Consider the following 25,367-nt stretch of genomic DNA (forward strand, 5'->3'; position numbering starts at 1 on the left):
TACGTGCTGAGCTTGAAAGCCTGACCCATAAAACTGGGGTACCTGTGTACTGTTGTCATTTCCTGCGAGAAGCTGCTCAATATTTTCAATATGCTGCGACATATCGGCAGAGTACGTGCCATCTAAGGAGGAAAGTACTGTATTCCTGGCAACACACATATTCAAGGGAATGAAACATGTGGCTTGGAGATCCATTATCATATCAGTGAGACGTTCTCTTTGAAGCTGGGATGGAGGGTTTCTGAATTTTAAGTTCACTGGCTTCAGCTAGTGCCTTGCTCCAAAAGTTTGAAAAGCATTGCCTAAGCTCACTGACACTATCTCAAGGCTTTAGTCATCTATTTTCCTTCGTCAAACATAGAAGATCTTGTATGTAATGTGGAGCTCACTGAGTCCCAGCATGAGTTACTTCAGCATTAAGTAAGTCTCAAAACGTTTAAAGGTACCTTTGCGAGTTCAAAAGCCCTTGCGCCGCTCTCATTATATTATGATGCTTCTTGCAACGACGTGGCCACCTGCCTGTAGTTCCTAGAAATAGAATGAGAGAGAAGAGGCCTTATGTGTCAACACTTCTCTTCCTGAAAGGGTTTGAACAAATGAAGGCACTTTTGGAAGCATCTAACAAAATTTGTAAGCTCCATTATCCAAACTAAAAAAAGAGAGGCCAAGACAGCGGGAATGTCTCTCTCTTTAGCTTATTCAGGGGGCTTACACCCAGTCACTCAATGTTAGCTTCAGATGTCTAAGTGTGTCTATTGAGTCTAATAAGTGGCAAAGTGAAGTCAGTCACATGCAGAATCTTGGTTTGAGTTGGGGCTACCGAATGACCTAGAAATGCCTTTGAAAAAAACACTGTGATGTTCACTCATCGTAGCTTCTTCACAGCTTCTATTGGAAAACACCTTCAGTCACTTCATTAGCATTTTACACAAAATTAGTGTAAAAAAATGTTAGGATTTTCTCCAAATTAGGCTGCTCTCTAACACTTTTTTGATGCTGCAGAATGCAGGATTTTGTGTTACCCCACCTAATTACAATAATGCTCTAAATTGAAAATTTCCTGCACCAGACTGCTTCAGAAATTGCTACAAGGGACTTGGGAGATTCCCACCCCTGCCTATGCCAGGAGTGAACGCGGAACCAGCTGGGAGAGGCACTTTCGGACGGGCCATAAGTGCCTGTTTTTTTTTATGTCATATTTATTTGCCATACTCAGCAGTGCAGCCAACCTTCAAATATATTTGTCCCCCAACTCGGATAAAAAAGTCACAGGCCTGCATGGCACACACAGCGCAGTCACAGGTAAGTTGGTAGAGCAGCTCCATAGGAGAACCATTTTCAGCAGCACGCACCAGAGGGTCTTTGCGGCAAAGTCTCTTGGCGTTGTTTTTTTGCGAACGATATGAACTGTTCGCCCACTGTCGACGGTGAGCTGTGGCTTGTGCTGCTCTCTGCACAGCAGTCTGCTGAGCTTGACGTTTCCTAGTTGCAGCTGCACGTGTAGCCCTATGATTCACTTCTTTGGCAGCAGTCCGTACTTTGTGAGGAGGAGCCATAATGTGTACTGAAGCGTAAACACAGGTGTCCAGATGACGCAGTGCACATGTCCCATCCCTTGACTCGGGACCAGATACGGTGCTGTTGATGATGATGATGATTTATTTGCATCCCCTTTGAAACGGCATAATGACAAATGGTAACCTAGCCGGCTTGAGTTAACTAGGATCACCTACATGCAACGGCTACATGTCGGGACACCTGGTAGAGTTCAATGTAACTGCAGTGCAAAGTTTTCATGTATCGATGCTACGTGGCGTGCATATCAGATCACATGACAAATGGCATGAGATTATGATGATCTATTGGCATTCCCTTTGACACGGGACGGTTAATATTACCTAGCCTGCCTAGTTTAATCAGTTATACTATACATGTTTTTTATTGCAGCAATTTCTGTACAGCTCCATAATCTTCTTTTTCTTCTTCTAGACTTCTCTATGTACATTATACGTTCATTACATTGTACAGACCTGTGCAACTGCTACATGGCATGCCATCTGGTTTAACAATACGCAAGGGTGCAAAGGGCACACTATAGGCACTATGCATCGCATATCTCGTGGTGTGGCTCGGTGGTAGAGTAGCTGAGCGCACAGCGGGCCAGAGTTCGATCCCAGCAAGAACTGGGTATTTTTTTTTCCTTATTTCTGGCGATAGCTGCAATGGACACCGGCAGGAGCGCCGGACATCGCCAACAAAAACGGCTATTGGAATGAGCTCATAACAGCTCATGCTGTAAAAGTTCGCTGTATTTCCCTATATTTTTGCAAGCTGCGGTTGTGCAGTTTGTCAGTATGGTTTCTGTCGAGGTAAATTCTCCTGTTAAGTAAATGGACTGCAGATTTTATGTTTAACTTTACTTCTAAGTAAGGGGGGGGGGGAAGGGAGATGTAGAGGTCACTACTCATCAGTGCACTACAGGTTTTTCTGGTGAATTTAATCAAAGTGCCATTGACAAAGATCCATGTGCCAGTCAATTTAATCTGTGCACCAACATTTTTCATCGAAGTGCCAATAATTTAATCCAGGGGCCGCCACACTTAATCACAGCACCATCCTAATCTATGTGCCAATTGGTTTAATCTTTGCGCAGTCAATTTTAATCCAAGTGCCACTCATTTTAATCCCAATGCCGGTCAATTTAATCCTGTTGGAAATTGATTGAGGAATGAATAATTCTTGCAATACAGGTAACAGCCGTTGTGAACACATGACATCACTCTATTGGTATCAGCATTATAGGAGCACAGTTTCCATGCTACCAGTGTCGTCATGGCTGCTTCAGAAGCACTTCCGAGTAGTATATTGCTTATTTCTTACTTTTTGAGTCTTGTTCCGAGTTACAAGAATAGCTTGCATAAGCGAGTCACAACCGTGACACACATTATGGACTTGGGTTGCGATTATGAGATGCGATTTCCTTTCCTATTGTCATGGATATCGATCGAAATGATTCACAAGTGTAAAAACTTGCTCACCATTACTCAGGCACTTGGCATATTCACTAAGCCACTCATTATACTCACTAAGCTTGTACTTTGCATGCACTCTTATGCTACCGACATGCATATCAAACGAAACGATTCTGAGAGTGTAACGGCTTATTCTTGAGTCGCATGATTAGGTCACTAGCAACTCACTCGACGTCACTGCCGTCGCAACTTTCCTGACCTGCCAACTAACATATCAAATGAAATTACTTTCAAAGCTTAACCTGTTCACTATCACTTAGTCAAATGACGCGACCATTAGTGACTCTTGCGACGTCACCATGGTTCTCGCATGCGCTCTCCTAACCTGCCGACATGCATATCAAACGAAATGGCTTACAAGAAGTAACCTGCTCACTATCACTCAGTCAAATGAGATGATCGCTAGCGACTTAAGTCATGTCACCACGGTTCCAACACACGCGTATATTCTGCTGACCTGACGACATGCATATCAAGCGAAATGGCTTTCAGTGGGTAACAACACCGGCTTGCTATTACTCAGTTCCATGGTGTGATCACTAGTGATTTACGTGGCATCATTACGGTTCTCACCCATGCATGTACCGACCTGACCCACAGCAATGCATATCAAACAAAGTGGCTTTCAAATAGTAACACAAACTCACTATCACTCAGTTCCATGATGTGATCACTAGTGACTCACGTGACGTCACCATGATTCTTTCCCACACATGCGCTGGCCTGACCTGCCAACATGCATATCAAACAAAATGGCTTTCAAAGGGTTACAACAGGCTCACTATCACTCAGTCCCATGATGTGATCACTAGTTACTGACGTGACGTCACCACGATTTTTACCCAACACTCTCCTAGCCTGCCGACATGCATATAAAATGAAATGGCTTTCAAAGCGTTACAACCTGCTCACTATCAGTGAAATGAGGTAATCGCTAGGAATGTCACCACAGTCGCACGCTAGCATCAACTCCCCTTACCTGCCGAGATGTATATCAAAAGAAATGGTTTTGAAAGGGCGCGGTAGCTGCTATCTTTGGTACTTTGGTACTTTGGACTTTGGCAGCAGTGACAGCCGTGTACGCATGTTTTTACAGGCATCCATTGCATTTTCCAGAGCGTAGCACCGAGGGATATCGGGAACTGTCAAGCACACTGCTGAACGGCTGCAGAAAACGTTATCTTATCGACGCATGCGAAAGAACACGACAACTGACCGCAAGCGACGACTGGCGGACGAAGCCTCAACTGGTCACGGCGTCTGGTCCTCATATTTGGCACCGCCCCACGGATCGGCACTTTGGCAGCAGTGACAGTGGTGTACGCACGTTTTTACAAGCATCCATTGCATTTTCCAGTGCATAGCACCGAGGGATATCGAGAACTGTCAAGCACTGCTGAACAGCTGCGGAAACCACTATCTTATCGGCGCATGCGAAAGAACACTACGACTGACTGCAAGTGACGACTGGCGGACGAGGCCTCAATTGGTCACGGCAACTGGTCCTTATATATTTTGCCCCGCCCCACGGATCGGCACTTTGGCAGCAGTGACAGCAGTGTGCACACGTCTTTACAAGCATCCATTGCATTTTCCAGGTTGGTGCACATGTTTTTTGCATTGATCTGACATAGCTAGTATAACACTTAGCCACTGTCGCTGCTGCCCTGTGTCCCCTTCTTTCCTGTGTATGTTTGTTGTACCTATCATGTCAAAAGAGTTTGCAAAGCTGTTGCGAGATTTTAAAAAAGAAAAGCACAAAGGATGCTGTCAAACGAAGCATGTGCACAGACGAGCGAAAAATGCGTGTGAGATTTGGAGAACTAAAATGTAGCTTGAATTATGTTAGCTCAAGTCTCGATGATGCGAGCCGTCGACTTGACTTTGTTCTCAACGAGAACAAAGGTATTAAGAAGGAAAATGAGGCTCTCAAACTCAGGATCCATGCTCTCGAAAAAGATGTTGCTGACTGTCAAATAAACACGCTAAAATTGGAGCAATACTCGCAAAATCGAAATATTGAAATCAAGGGAGTAGGAAAAGCAGATGATGAGAACCTTGCACAGTTCCTGACGAAAGTTGGTGAAGCTATCGGAGAACCCATATCAGCCTATGACATTGATATGTGCCACAGGGTGCATACTAAAGATAAAGATAAACCGAACATAATTGTCCAGTTTCAACGCCGGGAAAAACGTGGCAGGGTTCTCAACGTCGCTCGAAAAAAGAAGATAATGAACGCTGCCATGGGATTGCAAAACGACACTCCAATCCATATAAATGAACACTTGTGCCCGGCAGTGAAAAGAATCCTGGGGATGGCAATTTCCTGAAAACGCAAGAATGGATGGAAGTTCGTTTAGACAAGGAATGGGAACATCTTTGCTTGTCGTACGGAGACGTCACCTATCATTGCTATCGTCGCGAAAGTGATGTGGAAAAGATTAACAGCACCTTACAATTGTAGTGTTACAATCATTCGATGGTGCCCATTCGCAATGTTGTGTCGGCTAGTTATATCGCCCCTGAGGACATTCAGCACATCGTGAAATCGAGGAAAAACAGTATTAAGTTGTTCAAAGTGATGCATTTAAATGCACGGTCACTTCAACAACAACAAAATAATATGATATAACTTGGCTGTTAGAATCATGTGGCATAAACTTTGACCTTTTAATGTTCACAGAAACGTAGTATACTAGTGAGTCAGAACATTTCATGCTGCCGGGGTTCAACCATTTCTTTTTAAACCGCATGGAAAGTAGGGGGGGGGTGGCATTGCCATTCTAACAAATCTTGAGTTTTGTGAATTGAAGAATACAGCCTCATCACAAAAAATTACGAAGCCTTATGTATGAAGAAGGGTACCAATGTGTTCGCTGTTCTGTATTGCCCTCCTAGCGGTCCTATGGCTGATTTCCTAACATTTACCGATTGCCTTTTTCACATGCAAATACTATGAATTATATGCCTACTGTCGGTGGGGACTTTAATATAGATGTCTTGAAGAACTCAGTCACAAGTAATGAATTTTTATCAGTGCTTGAGTGCAACCCTTTTGAAAATGTCATTACTACGTCAACACGAGTTACTGAATCAATAATGTCATTGCTGGACATGTTTGTTACCAATTCTATAACAGAAGAAAGAATTTCAGGGGTACTAAGTTGCGAAATAAGCGATCACTTGCCTACATTTATTTTCCTGAAAATGCACACAAACCTGGCGTACGTGAAACCAGAAAAATTCATGTACTGCTCAGTGACACCTGCAACATTGAAGCACTTTGGGCCCCGTATCTAGCAATTGCATTGGAATGATATTTTGGCCGATGGAGATGCAAACAACTCGTATAATAACTTTATAACAACATTTAAAGAACTGAATCGTTTCCTCTCAAGACATATCACAGACCAAACAAATTGCGGAAACCATGGATAACAAACTATCTAAAGCGACAGATAAACTATAACAATAAACTTTACCAGCAGTTCGTTAAAACACGTAATGCGGACTTATGGGCTGAATACAAGACTGTTAGGAATAAGCTGAATAACGAAAAGGAAAGGGTGAAAATGGACTACTACTACCACATATTCGAGCCACAACGTCCAGAGCAGTAGGTAATACCATGTGGAACTAACTAAATGAAGTACTGAATAAAGGAGCCACCCCCACTAAAATTAATAATCTGGAAATAGACGGAAAACCGTTAAACGGAACTGAGCTTGCAGAACAATTCAATGATTTTTTTCGTGAAAATCGGAAATGCCAGCCACAGCGCACAAACAACTGGCATAAATCCAATACCAAACACACTTTTCCTTAAACCAACTTGCAGTTCTGAAGTAATTACACTATTCAGTAGAATAAGAAATAGTCGCAGCTGTAATCCTGATGGCATAGAAATGCGACCAATAAAGTATGTATTATCATAGTGGAAGTACTAATACATATCTACAACTTGGTGTTTTCGACAGGTATTTTTCCAACGCTCATGCAACTATAAAATGTTACCGCAATATACAAAACAGGAGTTAAAAACAATTTAAGCAATTATCGCCCAATATCTATACTCCCCATTTTCTTGAAATGCCTTGAAAAAATAATAAACGATAGAATTGATATCTTCTCGAGAAAGTAGAATCTTATTACCGAATGTCAATATGGTTTCAGAAAGAAATGTTCAACTGAGAGCGCTCTATTAGCACAAAAAGAAATCATATTATGCAATATCGAAAACAGGCTTTTGACACTTGCATTATATTTGGACTTCAGCAAGGCATTTGATGGCGTAAGTCATTAATTGTTATTAAATGAATTAAAATGCTATGGATTTAGAGGAATCTCACTCAAACTTATTCAGTCGTATTTGAGTGCACAGTCTCAGTACGTTGAAATAAATGGTTTTAAATCACGCACACAACCAATTAAAACAGGGGTGCCACAAGGCAGCATTCTAGGGCCTGTATTATTTTTATATTACATCAATTACATAATCAACATCGACGGAGATTGGAAATTTATAATTTATGCTGATGATTGCATACTATTTGATTGCATACTATTAGTTAGGTACTCTCGAGGCACTAGCAGCAAACACCTGTTATAAGCTTCGCGATTGGTGTACTAAACACAATTTAACACTAAATGAGACAAAAACAAAATGCCATTTTTCGAGCCCTTGGCACATCTCTACAGTTACCTCACCATATTACCCTAGGTCCATACAAAATTTCAGTAACCAAATCAATTAAGACACTTGAAGTAATTTTTAATGAACATGTATCCTGGAATGAGCAAATAGATCAGATTAGCTTAAAGCTGAGACGCGTGGTTTGTTCTTTATATTGTTGTCTACACCTTTTGCCTCTTACCATAAAGCGTCTTATTTATCAAGCTCTCTTCCATGCTCACTTGAACTACTGTGCTTTAATATGGAGAAACACTACATTAACCAATTTGAATAAGCTAAACATACTTCAGAAAATAGCTATTAGGGCAATAGAGAACATACCATACCTTGAACACACCAGCCATCTTTTTGTGAAGCATAAAATTGTTACGGCCAACAATATATACAAATGCAGGCTACTACAATCCTACATTAGTGCAAATCGCGGGAAGCTCGACACACTTCTCACTTCTGCAAATCTTGAACCTACTCAAAGTATTTACTTCCATCGGTATAAACGCCCCTGGAAAACTCCATTCTCACGCACTATTTACGGAACGCAACGGCTTAGCCATACATTACCAAGCACTCTTAACGCATATGAGCAGCAAGACATTGAACTCAAAACACTAAACCCCACCAATGTAGTTAGCTTATTTTTGTAACTGCACATTCCTTAAAATGTATTGCTTTATATCATTAAGTTTTCACTTAGCATAGAACTACAGTGCCAATTTGTCTTCTCTTGCTCTATTATGAGCAAAAATGATCCTATATGTACTATTATTTTTTGTACTGTTGTATAATAATTATTTGCTTTCGCTTGTGTTTACCCTGTCACTTTAATTATTCACTTTTTGCTTGTATATTTACCCTGTCATTGCTCCTACAGGGTGGACAGTGCTTAGTCAAGCTGCAGTATCCGCAGCTTTTTTGCCGTCTCACAAATGTTTTTGCCTTTTTCACAAATGTTTTTCTTTGGTGAAAATAAAACACTGACTGACTGACTATTGCTCATTAACATCACGTGATCACTAATGACTCACGCTGCGCTGGCCTCAGACACTGTTTTTCTTTCACAGCTCATTTGGATCCTTGAACGGAGGACCCTGCTTTCGTGCGAAGCTTGCCTGTTTGTCTGCTGGAGTCCCATCTACCACGGTGGTCAGGTCAACTAAAGATAAAGCACAGCAGTAGCATTGGGGGCACAAAAGAAAAGGCGAGACCCCCACTAATACAGAGGCACCGTGAACCTGTCTACTGACTTCCTCGTTTTTGTTTGACTACCATCTCGGGAGAATAGAGTATGCAGTTTCGTCTGCAGTGGTGCAGACAGTAAGTTGTTGTCTGCTTTAGCTTTTCTTTTTGTTGTGCTGCTATATGTGATTCAGAATGACCTTGTGTAATGTTATTGTAAAGAGCACAAACTCTTAGTACTTCCACGATTTCTCTGTCTGCAAGTGCATTCAACCTTCCGCTTGAAAAGCAGATGATTCCCTTTCGTAATCTAGCAGACTTAACCGATTGCGTTCACAGCGCCTCTGTAATAGTGGTGGTCTGGCTGTCTGATGTTTTGCTTTGTGCTCCCGGTGCTACTGCTGTGCTTGATCTTTACCTGAGCTGACCATGATGGAAGATGGGACATCTGCAGACAAACAGGCGAGTGCCATGTGAAAGTAGGGCCCTGCATTCAAGCATCGAAATGAGCCACGAAAGGAAAACAACAGGGTGTCTGATATTGACCGAGCAAGAATCATCGATGCCTCTAGGCACAGCGGAGATTTGAAACAAGTCGCTAAGACACTGGGCATAAACGCCAAAACTGCTAGGTCAATTGCAGCAACAGACCATCAAGTGTCTCTGAATATGGCGAGCTCCGTCAGAAAGTTTGGCGCCAACGTAACAAGAACTGTCGACGAAAACCCAATGTTCACGCTGAAACAGATAAAGCGAACTGTTGAAAAGAAGTACCTAGCCTCGCAATCAGCACCACTTCGGTCTACCACCTCCTCGACGCACACACCTACACCATAAAATTAGCGACCCAGAGGCCAGTGGACCGTAACCTCTCCGACGTGAAGAAGCGAAAAGAGTATGCGCAATGGTTACAGACCAATGGGTCTTGGGTTTGCCGCTTTTACGTCAACAAAACAAATTGCAATATATGGTGCTCATGAAAATTCGGCTGCACAAAAAAGGGCACAGCGGCGCTCCATACAAAAGGCCGAACATTAACATCATCGCGTGCCTGTGGGCTAACGGTGTGCTGCACTTGTGAATTGTTGAAAAGGTCCATCGGATCGTGTTCAATGACATTCTCGACGACATGTCTGTTCAGGTTCCTGAGGAGCCGGACACAGAGGCTGTCTTCATTTTCGACAGCACTCCCGCTCACAAACATGCAGAATAGGCAAATCTGGTCAGCTCGAACCATTTTATCAACCATCATCAAGCGCCTGCTGCCATACAGTCCTTTCTTTAATTCAATTGAGGAAGTTTTCTCCAAGTTCAAATGTGAAGTTAGAGAGTACCTCAGTGAGTGGGGCGACACAGTGCTGGTGACTCCACAAGGAGTTACCACACAAAAGGAGCACAGGCGCTCGTTGCTTGTGAATGTTGCACAACATGCAATGCCACTTGTTTAATGTGTGTATTGCGCGGCATTCAATAGGCGCAACTTTTGTTGAGGCTGCACTCAAAGAGGAGAACATGTAGTTCTCGCTTTGTTTGTATAAACCCATTCAGGAAGTGCCCTGGTCTCTTGTGCAATCAAACACTGCATTGAATAAATTACATGTATTCGTTCAGGTGATTTCACCATATCTTTTGTACATCTGATGTCGAGGGAGATGTCTCATTAAACACATCACGATGCTATTTTGCAGGTTGACCTTGCAGTTCTTCCTTGAGCTTTGTAAGAAAAGAATGCGCACTCAACCACACATCCAAGATTCATATTTGACTAAAGCATGGCAATCGACAGAATATTGCATAGACTTATATTTTGATAGCAGGTAAGTTGCATAAATATGTTGCTGGTCATATTAGAACAGTGGTTCTGCTATGACCAGTTCGATTCATTTGTAAGAAAAACATGACTAAATGTGCCTATGTTGCCCTTTAAAAATAATTTATTTTTATATTAATGCCGCCCTTTGGGAGAGTTCGTGCTAAGTATTCTTCAAGGGGACATCATCTGAGTCGCCATGGTAATACAGATTGCGCCTGTCAATTCGCCTCTCCTCTAGCCTGGTCCCTAGTACGAGTGCCTCGAAGCAGCGCAGCATGAGTCACTAGCGATCACATCATGTGAATGAGCGATGGGGGGCAGCTACCTGCCCTTTCAAAACTATTTCTTTTGATATACATGTCGGCAGGTAAGCGGACTTGATGCTCGTGTGCAACTGTGGTGATGTCACTAGTGATCACTTCATTTCACTGAATGACAGCAGGTTGTAATCCTTCGAAAGCTATTTCATTTGATATGCATGTCGGCAGGTTAGGAGAGTGCATGGTCGGGTAAAAAGCATGGTGACATCACATGAGCCACTAGTGATCACATCATGGAACTGAGTGATAGAGAGCCGACTGTTACCCTTTGAAAACCATTTGGTTTAAAATACATGTTGGCACGTTAGTAGAGTGCATGGTTGGGTAGAAAGCGTGGCAACGTCACGTGAGTCAGTAGTGATCACCTCATTTGAGCAGAGTGATAGTGACCAGGTAGTTACTCTTTCAAAGCCATTGCGTTTGATATGCATGTCAGCAGGTAGGTAGAGTGCATGGTTGGGTAAAAAGTGTGGTGACCTCACGACGGTCGCTAGTGACCACATCATGGGACTCAGTGATAGTGAGCCTGTTGTTTACCTTTGAAAGCCATTTTGTTTGATACACATGTTGACAGGTCAGGACAGTGCATGCGTGGATGAGAACAGTGGCCACGTCACGTGAGTCACTAGTAATCGCATCATGGAAATGAGTGATGGTGAGCCAATGTTGTTACCTATTTAAAGCTATTCCGGTTAATATGCATTTCGGCAGGTCAAGACAGTACATGCGTGAGGGATAACTCTGAAGTCACATGAGTCACTAGTGATCACATAATCTGACAGTGATAGTGAGCAGTTTCTTACTTTTCGAAAACCATTTTGTTTGATATGCATTTCAGCAGGTTAGGAGAGTGCATGCATGGGTGAGAACTGTGGTGCCGTGATGCGAGTCACTAGTGATCTTGTAACTTGGCTGAGTGATATTGAGAAGATTGTTACCCTTTGAAAGGTATTTCGTTTGATGTGCTAGTCAGCAATATAGGAGAGGTGTGATGGAGGTGACGTCAAGTTTATATGCTAGTCGGCAATCTATGAGGTGCGACGGTGGTGACGTCGAGTCAGCCTCTAGTGACCTAATCATGTGACTCAAGAATAAGCCGTTACACTGTCAGAACCATTTCATTTCTTATGCACTTCGGTAGCATAGGAGTGCATGCGAGGTACAAGCTTAATGAGCCATAATGAGTCGCTTAGTAATTATATCAAGTGCATAAGTAATGGTGAGCAAATTTTTACTCTTGCAAACCATTTTGATCTATCTGTATAACGATAGGGAAGGAAATGGCATGTCACGATCGCAACCCAAGTTGCGTAATGTGCATCACGATTGTGACTCACTCATGTGAGTCACTCGGAAAGGTGACTCGAAGAGGAGGAAATGAACGATATACCACATGAAAATGTTTCTGAACCAGCTATAACTACACTGGCAGCATGGAAACTGTGCTCCTATAGTGCTGACACCAATACAGTGATGACAGGAATAAATATATGGCATACTTGATGCCTCTTACAGCCTCTTTCGTAAGAATGATTTGTTCCTCAATCAATTTTCAACAGGATTACATTCACTGGCACTGGGAATAAAATAGTTGGCACAAGAATTAAATCAGTTGGCAGGCGGTTTAATTCGGATGGCACTGGGATTAAATGTAGTGGCATTGGGATTGAATGTGGTGGTGCCTGGATTAAATTGGCACAAGGATTAAAAATGCTGGCGCTCAAATTAAATTGACTGGCACCTGGATTATTTTCAGCGGCACTTGGATTAAACATTTCTACATAAAACAATATGGTTCTGGCTGTAGGTTTTTGAAGTTTTCTTTATTCTGAAGGAATCCTCAATATGAAGTTTGTGGTAACGAGATATCGCTGTAGCTGCTGACTTGCACAGCAACCTTTATCCGCTGAAACTGGATAGCACATCAAGCTGGCATATAGAGGGTTTATTGCTGCATTGTATCCATGTCATTGCAGTTGAAACCCGCAATAACAAACTCTCGGGGCAATAAAACATTTTCGGATCACCAACAAACGCCCATAGGAGTCAATGCATTGCATATCTCATGACAACAAAACTTTCTTTACAGCAATTCCTCATTAAAACGAAATTTTTTGAAGGACAGTTTGCAAATAATGTACTCAAGTAACACTATCCAAATACTGCTCAAATACATTCGCTGTGCCCTTAAATTGCGTAAACTGCCGCCACAGCGCACTTGCGTGGTTGCTGCCATTATCGTTCTAGAAGAAAAAGAAAAAAAACTATAATGTAGCTATTAGTGGAGCAGTTGCACCTTGCAACAGGCAACAGCAATGATGGTGATGGTGGTGGTTTGACCATTGCAACAGGTGACAGTGCAGGGCCCTTACCAAAAGTTCTGTATAAGTGTATAAATTACAAAAATGAAAAAACAAGACAAGAAACAGGTAATATCACAGTAGGCAAATTTTTTATAATCTTGTGTGCCATCATAACGTGCTAATGTGGAGTGGAATGTCTGCATAGCATGCTGACTCATAATCACTGATAATCATAATCATAAACACATGAAGGCTCTGATAACCCCGATGACGCTTTATGCTTTGTGTACCGCCGCACATGGTCGTGTGTGTGTGTGTGTGTGTAGTGTGGTCGCTATGTTGTGGGGTTGGTGCTAAGGTGCATCAACTGTGTGTGACAATTCGACTGTCTGCTTTACCAGCCTGTTAAGATGCCGCCTCCAGCCAAGAAACGGAAATTTATGATGCTACAGGATAAGTTGAAATGTAAGCTTGGGCATGTTAGGGTCGCATGTAGCGCACAACACAAGACAAGGACAGAGTGAAAACCAACAAAGGCAGGCACCAACTTCCAACAATTTATTTTCAGATGCGTCATGGTCATATATATGGGGTTTTAGTAACAGCCTGTGCAACCGCATTTGTAAGATATTGACCTCACAATGATGATCACTGAAAAAAAAGAAAGTTAAACCTAGAAGATGAGTGACCTAGAGCGTCTTTGGATGGTTGGGTTGCCCTTTTGCCACATCGTTCACGGCTTGAGGTTAAGATAACTTTTTTTTCTTTGTTAGATCAACTGATCGTGCACTCACACACGTGTCACCCAATGTAGCGATGTTCACTGCTTCTATTATCTCGCATGTCAATTTTGTGGCACTCCTTGGTACTACATAGCACTTCCGAGTACTTGGGCTTGCACCTGCAGTTTCTGTAGTGGAGGTTCAGATGGCATTCTAAGATTGAGGCAAAGAAGTCTGTGCATTCAGGCAGTCATGTTTGAAAGCTTCAAGTAAACCTTTGACTGCTGAAGTGATCACAGACTGTGGGTACCCAGCATTTTTCAGGCGTTCTGTTTGGGCCAGAAAACTGCTTTGACACTTATGAACACAAGAGTGGCGAAGAGTGTTTGTTAGAGTTAGCTTCGCAATACCCCTCTTTACGGGCTTAAAAAATGACCAGGCGAAAATGGCAACAATGGCTTACTGGCCCTAGGCTCATACGACCGATATGTTCAGATTTCCACCAAAATGCTATTTTGTCTGCTCCAAACTGTTAAAAAAAGGAAACTTTACTCGCTCCGAAAATTGCTCCAAAATGACTTTGGGCAGTCCCACCCCTGATAAGCAGTGGGGATGTGTAGAATCTGTCCGTACGCGAATTACAGTAAAAGCTCGTTAATTCGAACCGCAAGGAGAAGCCGCTTCAGTTCGAATTAACGAAAGTTCGAACTGACGAAAGTGAAGGAGGGCAACAGTACACTGCGATTTGGAAGCAGTAGGGCATGTCAGAAATTTGGCATGTCAGAAAGTGATGGCGTGTGCCGCGGGCACACGCCATCTTCAAGTGGAAGCTCTGGCTCCGACTGTGCCACACCACCGATGTCCACCGAAACGAACGTTAGCTGAGGCTTAACACCATCACAATGAATCGCGATGGCCGGTACCTCCTAAGCTGGAAACAGAGGTACACAACCGATGAAGACTGCCAAGACAAAGACGCTGAACATGTGAAGGTGGCAAAGGCCCTGATTCGTTGGTTCTTGATTGCAAGCGCAGCTGCGACGTACTTGATTCGCTGTGTTTTGGAGCTTGCCGTGCCATCTCCGCACAACATTAGCAGCTGTACAAGATTTGTAAAGCCTCTTGAGATTCGCAACGGGCAAGAAGTCTCGGAGGTTACGTAGAACGGAGAGGCAGCAGCCGCCGCTGCCTTCTCTCGCCGTTCTCTCCGTTTTGGAGGCAATACAGCCTTGTGTGTAGGCAGTAGGCGCGTTTCTCTGGCCGTGTGCCAGGCGAGCGTAGTTCGAATTATCCGTGAGGGAACCTTCTCGCGTTCGAATTAACGGACTTTTTTATACATAGACTTCTGTGGAGCTTGGCCGGACCAAATCGTACAGTTCGAATGATCCATAAATTAGAATTATTGAAGTTCGAATTAACGAGCTTTCACTGTATAACCACTTCCTGGTGATACGAACTGCAAGATCAAAAATGTGGAGGCCCAATTTATTCAGCTCTTGTGGGCTATAGCACTGGAAGGAGACTCTTCCTTTCAAGCTGTCGGTGCTCTCATCACAAATTTATTGCCCCACTTTGTAATGCTCAAGGCACTTAGCATCAATTTGCCGAGCACTATCCCTTGTCTTGCTGCCCCGGGTTGCCAAGGCTGAAAAGGTGTCTTTGGATGGAGCAATGTGTAGCATACAGAATATTTTGGAAAATCTCACTTTCATGCATGCTTGTAAGAAGAACGGCATCTTCTTTAGCAGATCTTAGCTGAATTCTTGATTTCTAATTTGGGATTGAGTTCCATGTTCAGCAGAACTCCCAAGAAAAGCTTTGAATTTATCTGGAGTTGCATCTTGCCAGTTCTTCCATATGGAGTGCTTGAGAGAGATGCCTGGGTTAGACATTTTCTTATGTGCAATGCAGTTTCTTTGGCACACAATTTTTTCAAACAGTTCATCTGTGAAAAAGAGCTGTAAGTAGTCTAACTCACAGTTCAGATTGGTGCAGTTCACTTGTGATTGCCGACAGTGAACCCAACAGGAGAAAAATCTGGGAGATTGTCAGTGCACGCATTCCAGCCATGGATAAAATCAACCGCAGATGCAGCGTAATTGCAAGACCTGTGATGTTATGGAGTGCGCATGCTGCTGCTGGACGCAGGCATTTTTGTTTAAACTTTGATGATAAAAGACAAACTATTGAGTGCAGTACTTCCAGAAAAAAAAAATATAGTGTAACCTACTGAAAAAAAACTATTTTCCTCACGGTAGGGAAAAAGTCAAAGCCCCATTCAAAGGCTAGAACATTTAGTTTGCATGCACTTACAATGGATATGTTAATTCATACTTTGAATGTCACACGACCAGCATTTTCCAACAGTGCACCAGTGTGAAATATGGGTGTTGCTGCTGTACATTTCCGCAATCGTTTCTTGAACTTGAAGCCAAGCTTCTGCGGTGCACAAACTTGCTCTAGAGATGCCAGGCAGGCCTTTCGTTAAAGCGTGCTTTAAGCTTAATGACTGCCTGATTGAAAATTCCTTGCACATTACTGTTCTGCATTTCAAGATCAAAATTGTCCAGCTTCTCTTAGTCACAGCCTCTTGCCTCCCACAGTACTAGCTCAGGTGAATTTTGTGGCCTGTGGCTCTTCAGCTGTCTATCTGTAAAACGGCCGGGTGTGCAAGTGCAACATTTGCTTAGTGTATACGGAGGCCTTCTTAAAGACGCACCATGTTGCCATAGTTAGTCCATGCAAGTTAACTCACTGAGCACATGCACAACCATGACCTCTGCTTGTGAATGTAATGGACAAGTATTACCCTTGTTGTGCGATGCGCCTATGGCAGATGTCATGTGCAGATTCACAGCAAAGGCCCGTGCATGAGATAACCAGAGTTGGTGTGTTGTCAGTCACTACGAATAATCTGAAAATGGTAAGCAGTTATGCACGCTGAAAGAGCAGTGCAGCAAGAAACAACTCATCCATCTTTGGGTAGTGTTAAGTGCCCTGTGAAGCCTTGAGTTCAAGCAACAACTACTCTAAAGCATGGAAACTGCTCTAAGTGAATGGCAGACAAAGTTGAAGCACAGCCTCAAATTCTTATAGTATTTTTAGGGCATATTCTGCTGCTCTGAGTGCCTTGTGAGCATGGTCATTGCCAAGCATAGAACTGCTCCTGTCCATGTTGAACGCAAGGGAGATCAGCAGAGAGTGGCATTCTGGGCACAAGTGTGATGGTATTGATTTCAGGATCACTCCAGAAAGAGATAGAGGAAGTACGCAGAAGTATAAACACACGTCAGACTTGTATTAGGCAGACTTAACACATAGATACGGGACACACGCAACAGTTCCTAATGTACATTCCAGAGGACGCACGGATATATGTGAATTAGTCAAAGGTAAGCATGCAGCCTACACTTCAAGTAGAAGCAGGTGTCACTGTGTTGGAGACATCGCAGAAATTGTGACGGACATAGGGTCATACGGCAGGCGTTGTCCTCTGGCTGCGTAGAGCATAGGTGGCGTTGCGCCACAGTCGACAAATGGGAGCCTCTATGTGCCCGCTTTTTCCGATGGCGGGGTTGTGCTTGGGAGAACTCAGCAGAAACCCACCATGTCACATCCACAGCCAGCGAGGCTGGCCTAGTTCTGCTCTCCCGAATGCTCATGTGACAAGGCTCAGGAATGCCAGTCCTCCTGGGCCATTTGTCGAGAGGGAGAACTGGCCTAGGTACTCTGTCAGCTGGTGGGGGTATCAGTTCAGGTGCAGGTGTAGCGACGTGGGCAGCAATTGCTCCTATGGGCAGGACGCTCAGTGAGGAAGCTCTGCCTTCGAACGCCGAATCTCGCGCACTGCACATGCCATGACCATGCTCTCTTGAGCCTGGCTTCCTGAGGCACCAATGCCGCCACTCAAAAATTGGTTTCCTCTTTGCCACTGCAAGGTGAAGTGTCATCATTCGTATTGGGCTCTTTTTTTCACTCCTACGTACCATATATTATTACAGTAACTGTGCAAAATACACTGCTTTATTGCATCAGAATGAGACTGTTCTCGCATAATTTAGGTGGGACGCCAAATAAGCTGCAGTAAGTGGCTTGACTAGGTCTAGAGCCCCTGGGTACGTGGCATATGATAGCCGGGAGGCAGGAATAACGAAACTACACAGTTGCAGTAAACAGTTAAATGAAGTTGGGAACTTGCAGACACAACTGAAATAATTCGTCACATAGTGTATCTATGTACACAGGGCCTAAAAATGGAAGAAATAAAAGTATACATGTTCATCAATTAAAGGGAAGCTGAAAGGTTTTCCAGAAAAAATAAGTGAACATGTGTACATAATGGTTTTCAACCCTCTGAATTCGAATATCGTATCGAAGTTGAGCGAAAGAAAGCGCAAATATATTTTGTTTCGACGAAAAGTGCAGCAGCGGACACGCCCAGCTCGCGCGTCTCGTTTCCGCCTGTGATTGGTCAGGCGACCAGTGACGTCAACTTTAGCGACCGACCGCTGCCGCTCCACATGAAGCGCGGTGCCAGGTAGTTTGGTTCCGTAATGGAAAATTAAGAGGTAATAGAAAATTTAGAGAGACTGCGTTTTTCTGAAGAGTTCGGCGTTGCTCCCTACATGTACGAGCCGATTGCAAAGAGCCGGCCTCTCGAAGAAGCAAACGATGCTGGTGCGAGCAGTGCTTTCGACGAGAACGAAAGCGAAGTCTTGGGATCTCCTCGTGTTGGAAATGCTCTTTGATGAGTATGTTTTTTGCAAAACGATCTAGTGATCTCGCCGATCTTTCGCCGATTTAGTGAGCTCGTTTCCGGTCAAACAACTGTAGTGTTGTGTTCCTGCATGCCTCCTCGTGGAACGTAAGCGGGGATGCGATCGTCGGCATTTGTGCGCTGTCCAAAGCTGTCGGGAACCTACAAAGACGGTTCAAACGCGTGAAAAGCTTCCCGGTTCATGCAGTACGTGTAGTGACCTTCATCTGTGCGCCATCCGCACACTACTCGTAACCGAAGTCGTAAAGGCGGCGAATTCCGTCGGCTACGCGAGACGGTCGGTTTCTCGCTGTGCGCGAGAGACGGGGGGAGCGTAGCGTCTTGGCGTGCGCCGGCTTTCCAGCACATGCAAACTCTACATTTGCACTGTGTTATGGTAGCTGCGTGCAGGCTGTTTTACAACACACGTGCGAATAGAAAATTCGCGGCGCTTTGCGACGAAACCTGCGTCGAGGGCGGGAAATAAACATGCACCTTCCGTTCAGCGTGCTAACATGAAGGAGCTCGCAGTAAATCAAAATCCAGGTTTGGGCGAATTCGTGTATTCATAAGGCCTTCCAACACCAGTTATCATCAGTCAGTCCGCACTCGTGCCGTCTTTGTTTTCGTTGCTCCGATCTTTTCGCGCTGCGTTTAGAAAGCCTGCTAGTGGAAATTCTGGTGATAATCGTCGTCACGGAAGTTGTTGGAGCACAGCAGTGTTGTTCTTGAGGGCTTGAAATTCTTTCGCTTTACAGCAGCCTCCCACTTCCTTAAAAGCTTCTTGTCTTGTGGGAAGCAATGGAAGACAACATCGTCGCGGCCGCTGGTGTTCGTGCAACCGTAGGCTGCACAGAAAGACGGCATGATCGGCCCACCACATCAGTTGATGCTGCGCACGTTGACCACCACTCTACATACACACAGACGCACCAACAAAGAAATGCAGGGTCGATCGAAGCATATTACGGCGCCCCGCACGCAGAAACAAGCACGGTCAGGCACGGTCGCGCAGGCTGCGAAGGAGCAAAACACTAAAGTTGACGTCACAACACCGCGGTTTCCGGTCTCCGCTCGCATCGTCAGCGTCAGCAGCAGCGCGCGGCATTCGACGGGGGGCGGAGCTACAGCGCAATTTCAACCGACGATTACGTCGCTCCTATTTGAAAAAAAAAAACCCAAATTTGACCTACATGGTTTATAAGGTTCCCGCATCCGTATATGAGCGTCTTATTGAATTCGACAGACTCTTCAGCTTCCCTTTAAGAAGCTGGCAGCCACATTCTTCGTACCATTCCTAAAAATTTCGGCTGCCCGTTATTATCTCAGCACTAACATTTGCTGCACAGCCTAAACTAGTTCAGCCAGTGTAGACAAATCGAAGGAACCTTCCGAGTCATGTTCTTGGATGCTTAGTATGAAAACAAGGTGGTTGAGGTTAGATAGTAGTTCGTGGCATTCAGCATGGCATTCGTGGCACCATGGCATTCAGCATTTCGATGATTTGTTCATTTTGTTGGCGGATATGTGCCAGCTCCTTCAGAACTCTTCCTTGATCTAAGAATGAAGAAATTATGATCTAGTTGACAACTTCAACACCTGCCAAATGTACGTCAGCCCTAGAAAGTATTGTTCCGTGTCAGGTTTTTGAACTAATACGTAATGAGTGCCAGCACACGTGCGGCAGACGCTGTTCTACTAGATCTGAGAGTGAGCTGACCATTTAATATTTGCATGTGTAAAATTTATGGAAAAAATCATAATTCCGTACACGCACTTGATCAACATATTTAAAAATAACATCTTATTTTGCTGTGACAGGCAAAATAGCCAGAACCATGCAGTTGGACAAGTGCAATGGCCTATGCTCTTTGAAAATTAAAGCTGTAACCTTACTTTGCTCCACATGCACGTCAACAGGCTCAATGGTAGCAAACATTGCAGGATGCCCTTCCAACCTTTCTTGCACAAATTGTATGGAAGTGCCGCTTCGACTGTAAAAGTAAATAAGCACTTATACAATGAAATTGGTTGTGAACACCTATTATACACAACAGCAAAGGCATAACAGAAAGGCTGTGCTTAATGTAAAAAAGTGGCCTTAAGCTATAGGCATCAGGGTGCGACATGTGTGACATCATGGACTCTGGGTATTTGGGAACCTAAAGACAAATAATGAAAGCTGCCAGCGGCAGATGGAGTTGGTGCTCTCAAACAATTACTGAGAAAGGCCAAAGAATTGCTGTGTGTTCTGGCTGTGGTACTGTGCAGAGCTGCGAGTACAATCATTTTGCTGCAAATATACAGTGTATGAGCAAGCTCTAATGATACTTACTCTGTTTGAACCCGAGGGTTCAATGTGTTTTGATGAGTCAGCCTGCAAAAATACATCATTGCATTTGTAAGGAACCTTACCCTTGGTAAGGCATATGTACGTAACTCACATTGGTGGTGTTTCTACTTGTAGGTGACGTGCATAACCAGTTGTTTGGCTGTTAAGAAGCATAGAATTACGATAAAAACAGTACACTTGAGGCTGGAAATGCAGAAAAGCTTAGGGACATACGTGAACAAAGAGTACTCTCTGTGCTCATAGCTGACATGACCAGTTTGGGAATTTCTAAATTTTGCAAATATGAAAATAAAGAGTTAAACATGGCAGGTAATGTTTTTCGACCATAACTGTTCCTAAATTTCAGCTAAAAGAATTGCGTAAGATGTCTACCCTACAATTCATGCAGGTTCAAAAATACAAATAGGGCTGACCTCTTTAAATTAAACATGCAAACATCTAATAGTACATTGCTCATAACACGTAGAACAAGAGCAAGTAAATGTGCACCTTTCAAACCTAGGCACACTACATCTGGGGCTTGTTTGGTACTGCTGAAGTGTAGAATCTGTCTGCCCAGTCCCGCGAAATCAAGAACATCAGAGGTACTTATAGTTCATGTACTAATATGTATAGCTTTCAGTATTGGAAAAAAAAAATCACTAGTTACCTTAAATAGCATCAGGGTGATGATTCATTTCAATGAAATGAGAGCAGGCCAGATTTCAGAAGCAATATTTAACAATGGCTCAACTTCATGTCATGAAACAGGTTAATGAATAAATCTGCACAGTAGTCAAACCCACTTGTAACAAAACCAGTTTTAACAATAAACTAGATACAAGGAGGTTATACGAATCTTCCCGAGTGGCAGTCCCTGCAGCCGCCCATAGGACTCGGTGAAGCCACTGCCGGTCATACTGCCTAGAGGGTGGCCACAGCATAAGCGGCCGAAGAATATACGATAACATACGCTCTGCGATGAAAATCTGAAAGAAACATTTTTAAGAATTTTGTCAGTTCAAAGTTGTCAATAAAAAATATTTTTGCATTTATTTGTTGTGACACGCTTCCAGAAAAGCTTTCGGCAGAATGCCCTTCGATATTACAGCAACCTGTGATTTCCGGATGGTATTGTCCTTTTCAGCAATGCTGTAGGTGACTTGAAATGACTGAGGACCTTAGCCGACCAAAAGTGGAGTTAGAGTAGTAAGGCAGAAGACAGAGCCACAAGAATGAAAATTCGTGATTAGCAGTTAGCATCTAGCATCTATGCAAGACTATATTTATCTAGGCCAGTGAAGAGACCTTGATCATGAAAAAGAAAATACACAGAATAATATTAGTGTGCTTACGGAAGGCATCACCAAGTTATGACTGGCAGCGTAGTGTTGTATTTGAAGCATGTAGAATCACCGCACTCTACCAGTACTAACATATCAGGCAGAAACGTACCGAAGAAGCTTGAGAAGTTAAGGACCGTGCAACTAGCAATAGAGAAAAAAATATTAGGTGTAACATTAGCAGACAAAAAGACAGCGGGACGGATTGGAGAGCACACAGGGTAGCAGATATTCTATTTGAGATTAAGAGGAAGAAATGGGGCTGGGGGAGGGCAATGTAATGCATGCAATAGATAACTGGTGGTCTACTAGTTTCAGAATGATTGTCGAGAGAAGGGAAGTGCAGTCAGGGACAGCATGATGAGATTAGAAAGTTTCAGGCATCAAATAGTGTCATCAGATAAAGGGGTACTGCAGATCATTGGGAAAGGTGTTCATCCTGCAGTCTTTATGCTATGTAGGCTGATGATAATAGTAACAATTCATTGAGACAAACCAGACAATTCCTAATCCTTCCGGATCTTTAATCAACAAAGAGAGATTTTAAGCGGTTTCAAGAAGTTTCTCATTTGCTATTTATGGAGAAGCACATTCAATTTTTGGGCAATCGCATGACGGCATATATTGAACCATACATGCATGTAAATTTCACTAATCTGAACAAATGTTTCTTTCGGAGAAAGCATACTTATTGCTTGAATTTTCAATTCCCATAAACAAAATAAATGAATTAGTGAGCAACCGTTGCCGATTTTTGTGGTTACACTTTGTTATTCAACATGGCATGCATTCCTTTATTGTGCACAGCTCTTCTGGGGACCTCATTCATTAGCAGTATGAACTATTTTCAAAGCATAAGGAGGTAGAAAATTGTTAAAACCTGTCAGTGTCAAAAGCAGGTGGTGTCCCTAGCGAGCGTTTATCAGGGTGAGACTCAGAGTCTGTACTTGATGGAGATGGGGACCTGCCAAATGTTCAATAAAATAATTTTTGTCACATTGCTTATGACTTTTGTGATAAATGCTAAGCAGTGGAGAACAGTTTGTCCAATGTAATCAATGTCGACTACTCAGGTGGCAACATACTATTTAAGTGCAACCTAAGACTGGGTCTGGGTGTCAACTCTATAAACAATAGATAGTTTGCCACTGCTAATTGGAATTTTCCGAGGCAGTTCTGCCTGTGTTAAGCACATATTTAAAATCATTAACTGTCATTAACAGTTTTTAACTTAAATTTATAACCTATGTCTTGTGCACAGCTGTGTGGTCTCTTTCATAGGACACACCTTCCGAGCAGTCTATAAAAGTAAACATGGTGCTTGGCATCAGTGATCATTCTGAACTTCAATAACTACTACCCATTGCTTAACTTCTATGTTGTCCTCAACTGGCTGCAGCACCACTTAAAGAAAGAAAATGTTCAAGGTTCCTTATTGGCTTGAGGGGTACCGGTAGCAGCATGAGTGAAAAGCAGTTGTCTAATTAAGAGAAGGCACAAAGTCTGAACCTCCAATCCCTTGTACTGTTGACACCGAACCTTGGCCTTGACACACTTTCGCACTGGAGGCTTGAAGTCAGGCTCTTGCAGGTGGGAATAAATTGTTCTTGCCATTCCCTTTTGTGCACTCGCATGCACGCAAGTTGACCATCTCCAGCATGAAGGCAGCAAGCTAGCTGCAGGAATCTTTCCGAGAAACCACAGCTACTTGGGCTATAATGAACAGCTACCCGCAAGAGTTAGAAAATTCATAAATGGCACACAGCCGTGGGCCAGGCTACTTGGATTCCGCAAATCCAGTAATGGTTTCCCAGTGGTAATTGCTCACGAAAGCACATATTTGCAGCCGGGGGAAGATAACATAAGCAACCTCTACGTTGTCCTAAGGCCTTCCCCAACAGTGCACAAATATAAGCACTGCATTAAAACCATTGGTGGCCGAGAAGCGCGTTGCTCCAATTCTGGAAACATGCTTGCACCACGTCTGGCATCAAAGGCCCATAAACAAGTGACAGCAGTGGCCAAGAAAGTCAACATGACTTCTGCAAGTCACCTTGGCAACCCATGGCAGTGCGCAGCGGATAAGGGACGAAGGATCACGCCTCCTTTTCTGTTCCTCACACCCCTTCCTGTGTGCTCCCCCGATCAGTTTGAAACATATTTCAAAGCATTTCTGACGACTTTGTATGGCGCAGCTAACCATGAGGCGCCTCTCTGGCACTCCTCTTGGAGTGCCAGAGAGGCGCCCTTTTCCTTTGAGAACTAACCTGCATCTTGTACGGCCCTTCTGAAGGACCATAAGAGCCGGGATGATTTTCCAGTTATTGGCCCATATAGTGGTGCAAAAATTGCCACTTAGCTACTGCAAAAGCAGGACTTCTTTAATACATAAATTGGATCACATTACAACTCAATGCACCGTAACCTGACTGCATTATTCAATTTTAATATGATAATCAGTCAGGTAGATTTCTGTTCATATCACTTGAAACAGTAATTACATCATCTTGCATTAAAAGCTTGTAGAAGTGAACAGTGTTTAGACAACTACAATCGTGTTACAAACTATTTTAAGGATTCACTACAGTATGTGAATGTGCGGCATTTATTAGGCAAAAAAAATTGCAAAAGGTAAATGCAAAAAATCAGTATGTCAGGGACCTTCCATTGGGCGGCTCAAACAAGAAACTGCTCAGGGAGCTGCACAGGATTTCTAACAAGCACTGTTGCTGAAGTTACTTGCCTAGATGAAAAAAATACAGTATTAAAGCCATAACTTATTAACACGGTAAATTATACGGACCCAGTGCAAAAAATAATTTTTGAGAATGCCTATACAATCCAATACTCTAATTTCACATATTGAAATTCATT

General features: G+C 43.3%; 2 protein-coding genes across 19 annotated transcripts in view; one reads left to right on the plus strand and one right to left on the minus strand.

Moving 5' to 3' along the window:
• The window catches only part of LOC139054862 (uncharacterized), a 156,443-nt gene that overhangs the window by 20,669 nt on the left and 110,407 nt on the right, over positions 1 to 25,367 (plus strand). The window lies entirely within an intron of this gene.
• LOC139054863 (uncharacterized) overlaps positions 1 to 25,367 on the minus strand; it is a 51,292-nt gene that overhangs the window by 17,769 nt on the left and 8,156 nt on the right. For 3 of the 18 annotated variants that reach the window (XM_070532531.1, XM_070532533.1, XM_070532532.1), the window contains exons 3-6: positions 21,263 to 21,310; positions 21,154 to 21,195; positions 20,715 to 20,812; positions 447 to 528 (exon numbers count right to left, since the gene is read on the minus strand). The exons of 1 other annotated variant lie outside the window; for it this stretch is intronic. In XM_070532531.1, coding sequence (XP_070388632.1) covers positions 447 to 528; positions 20,715 to 20,812; positions 21,154 to 21,195; positions 21,263 to 21,310 — 270 coding nt within the window. 14 more of the 18 variants (XR_011511559.1, XR_011511558.1, XM_070532535.1 and 11 more) reach the window with 13 other exon arrangements.

This window comes from Dermacentor albipictus, chromosome 1 (genome assembly GCF_038994185.2).
Source record: "Dermacentor albipictus isolate Rhodes 1998 colony chromosome 1, USDA_Dalb.pri_finalv2, whole genome shotgun sequence".
Taxonomy (NCBI): domain Eukaryota; kingdom Metazoa; phylum Arthropoda; class Arachnida; order Ixodida; family Ixodidae; genus Dermacentor; species Dermacentor albipictus.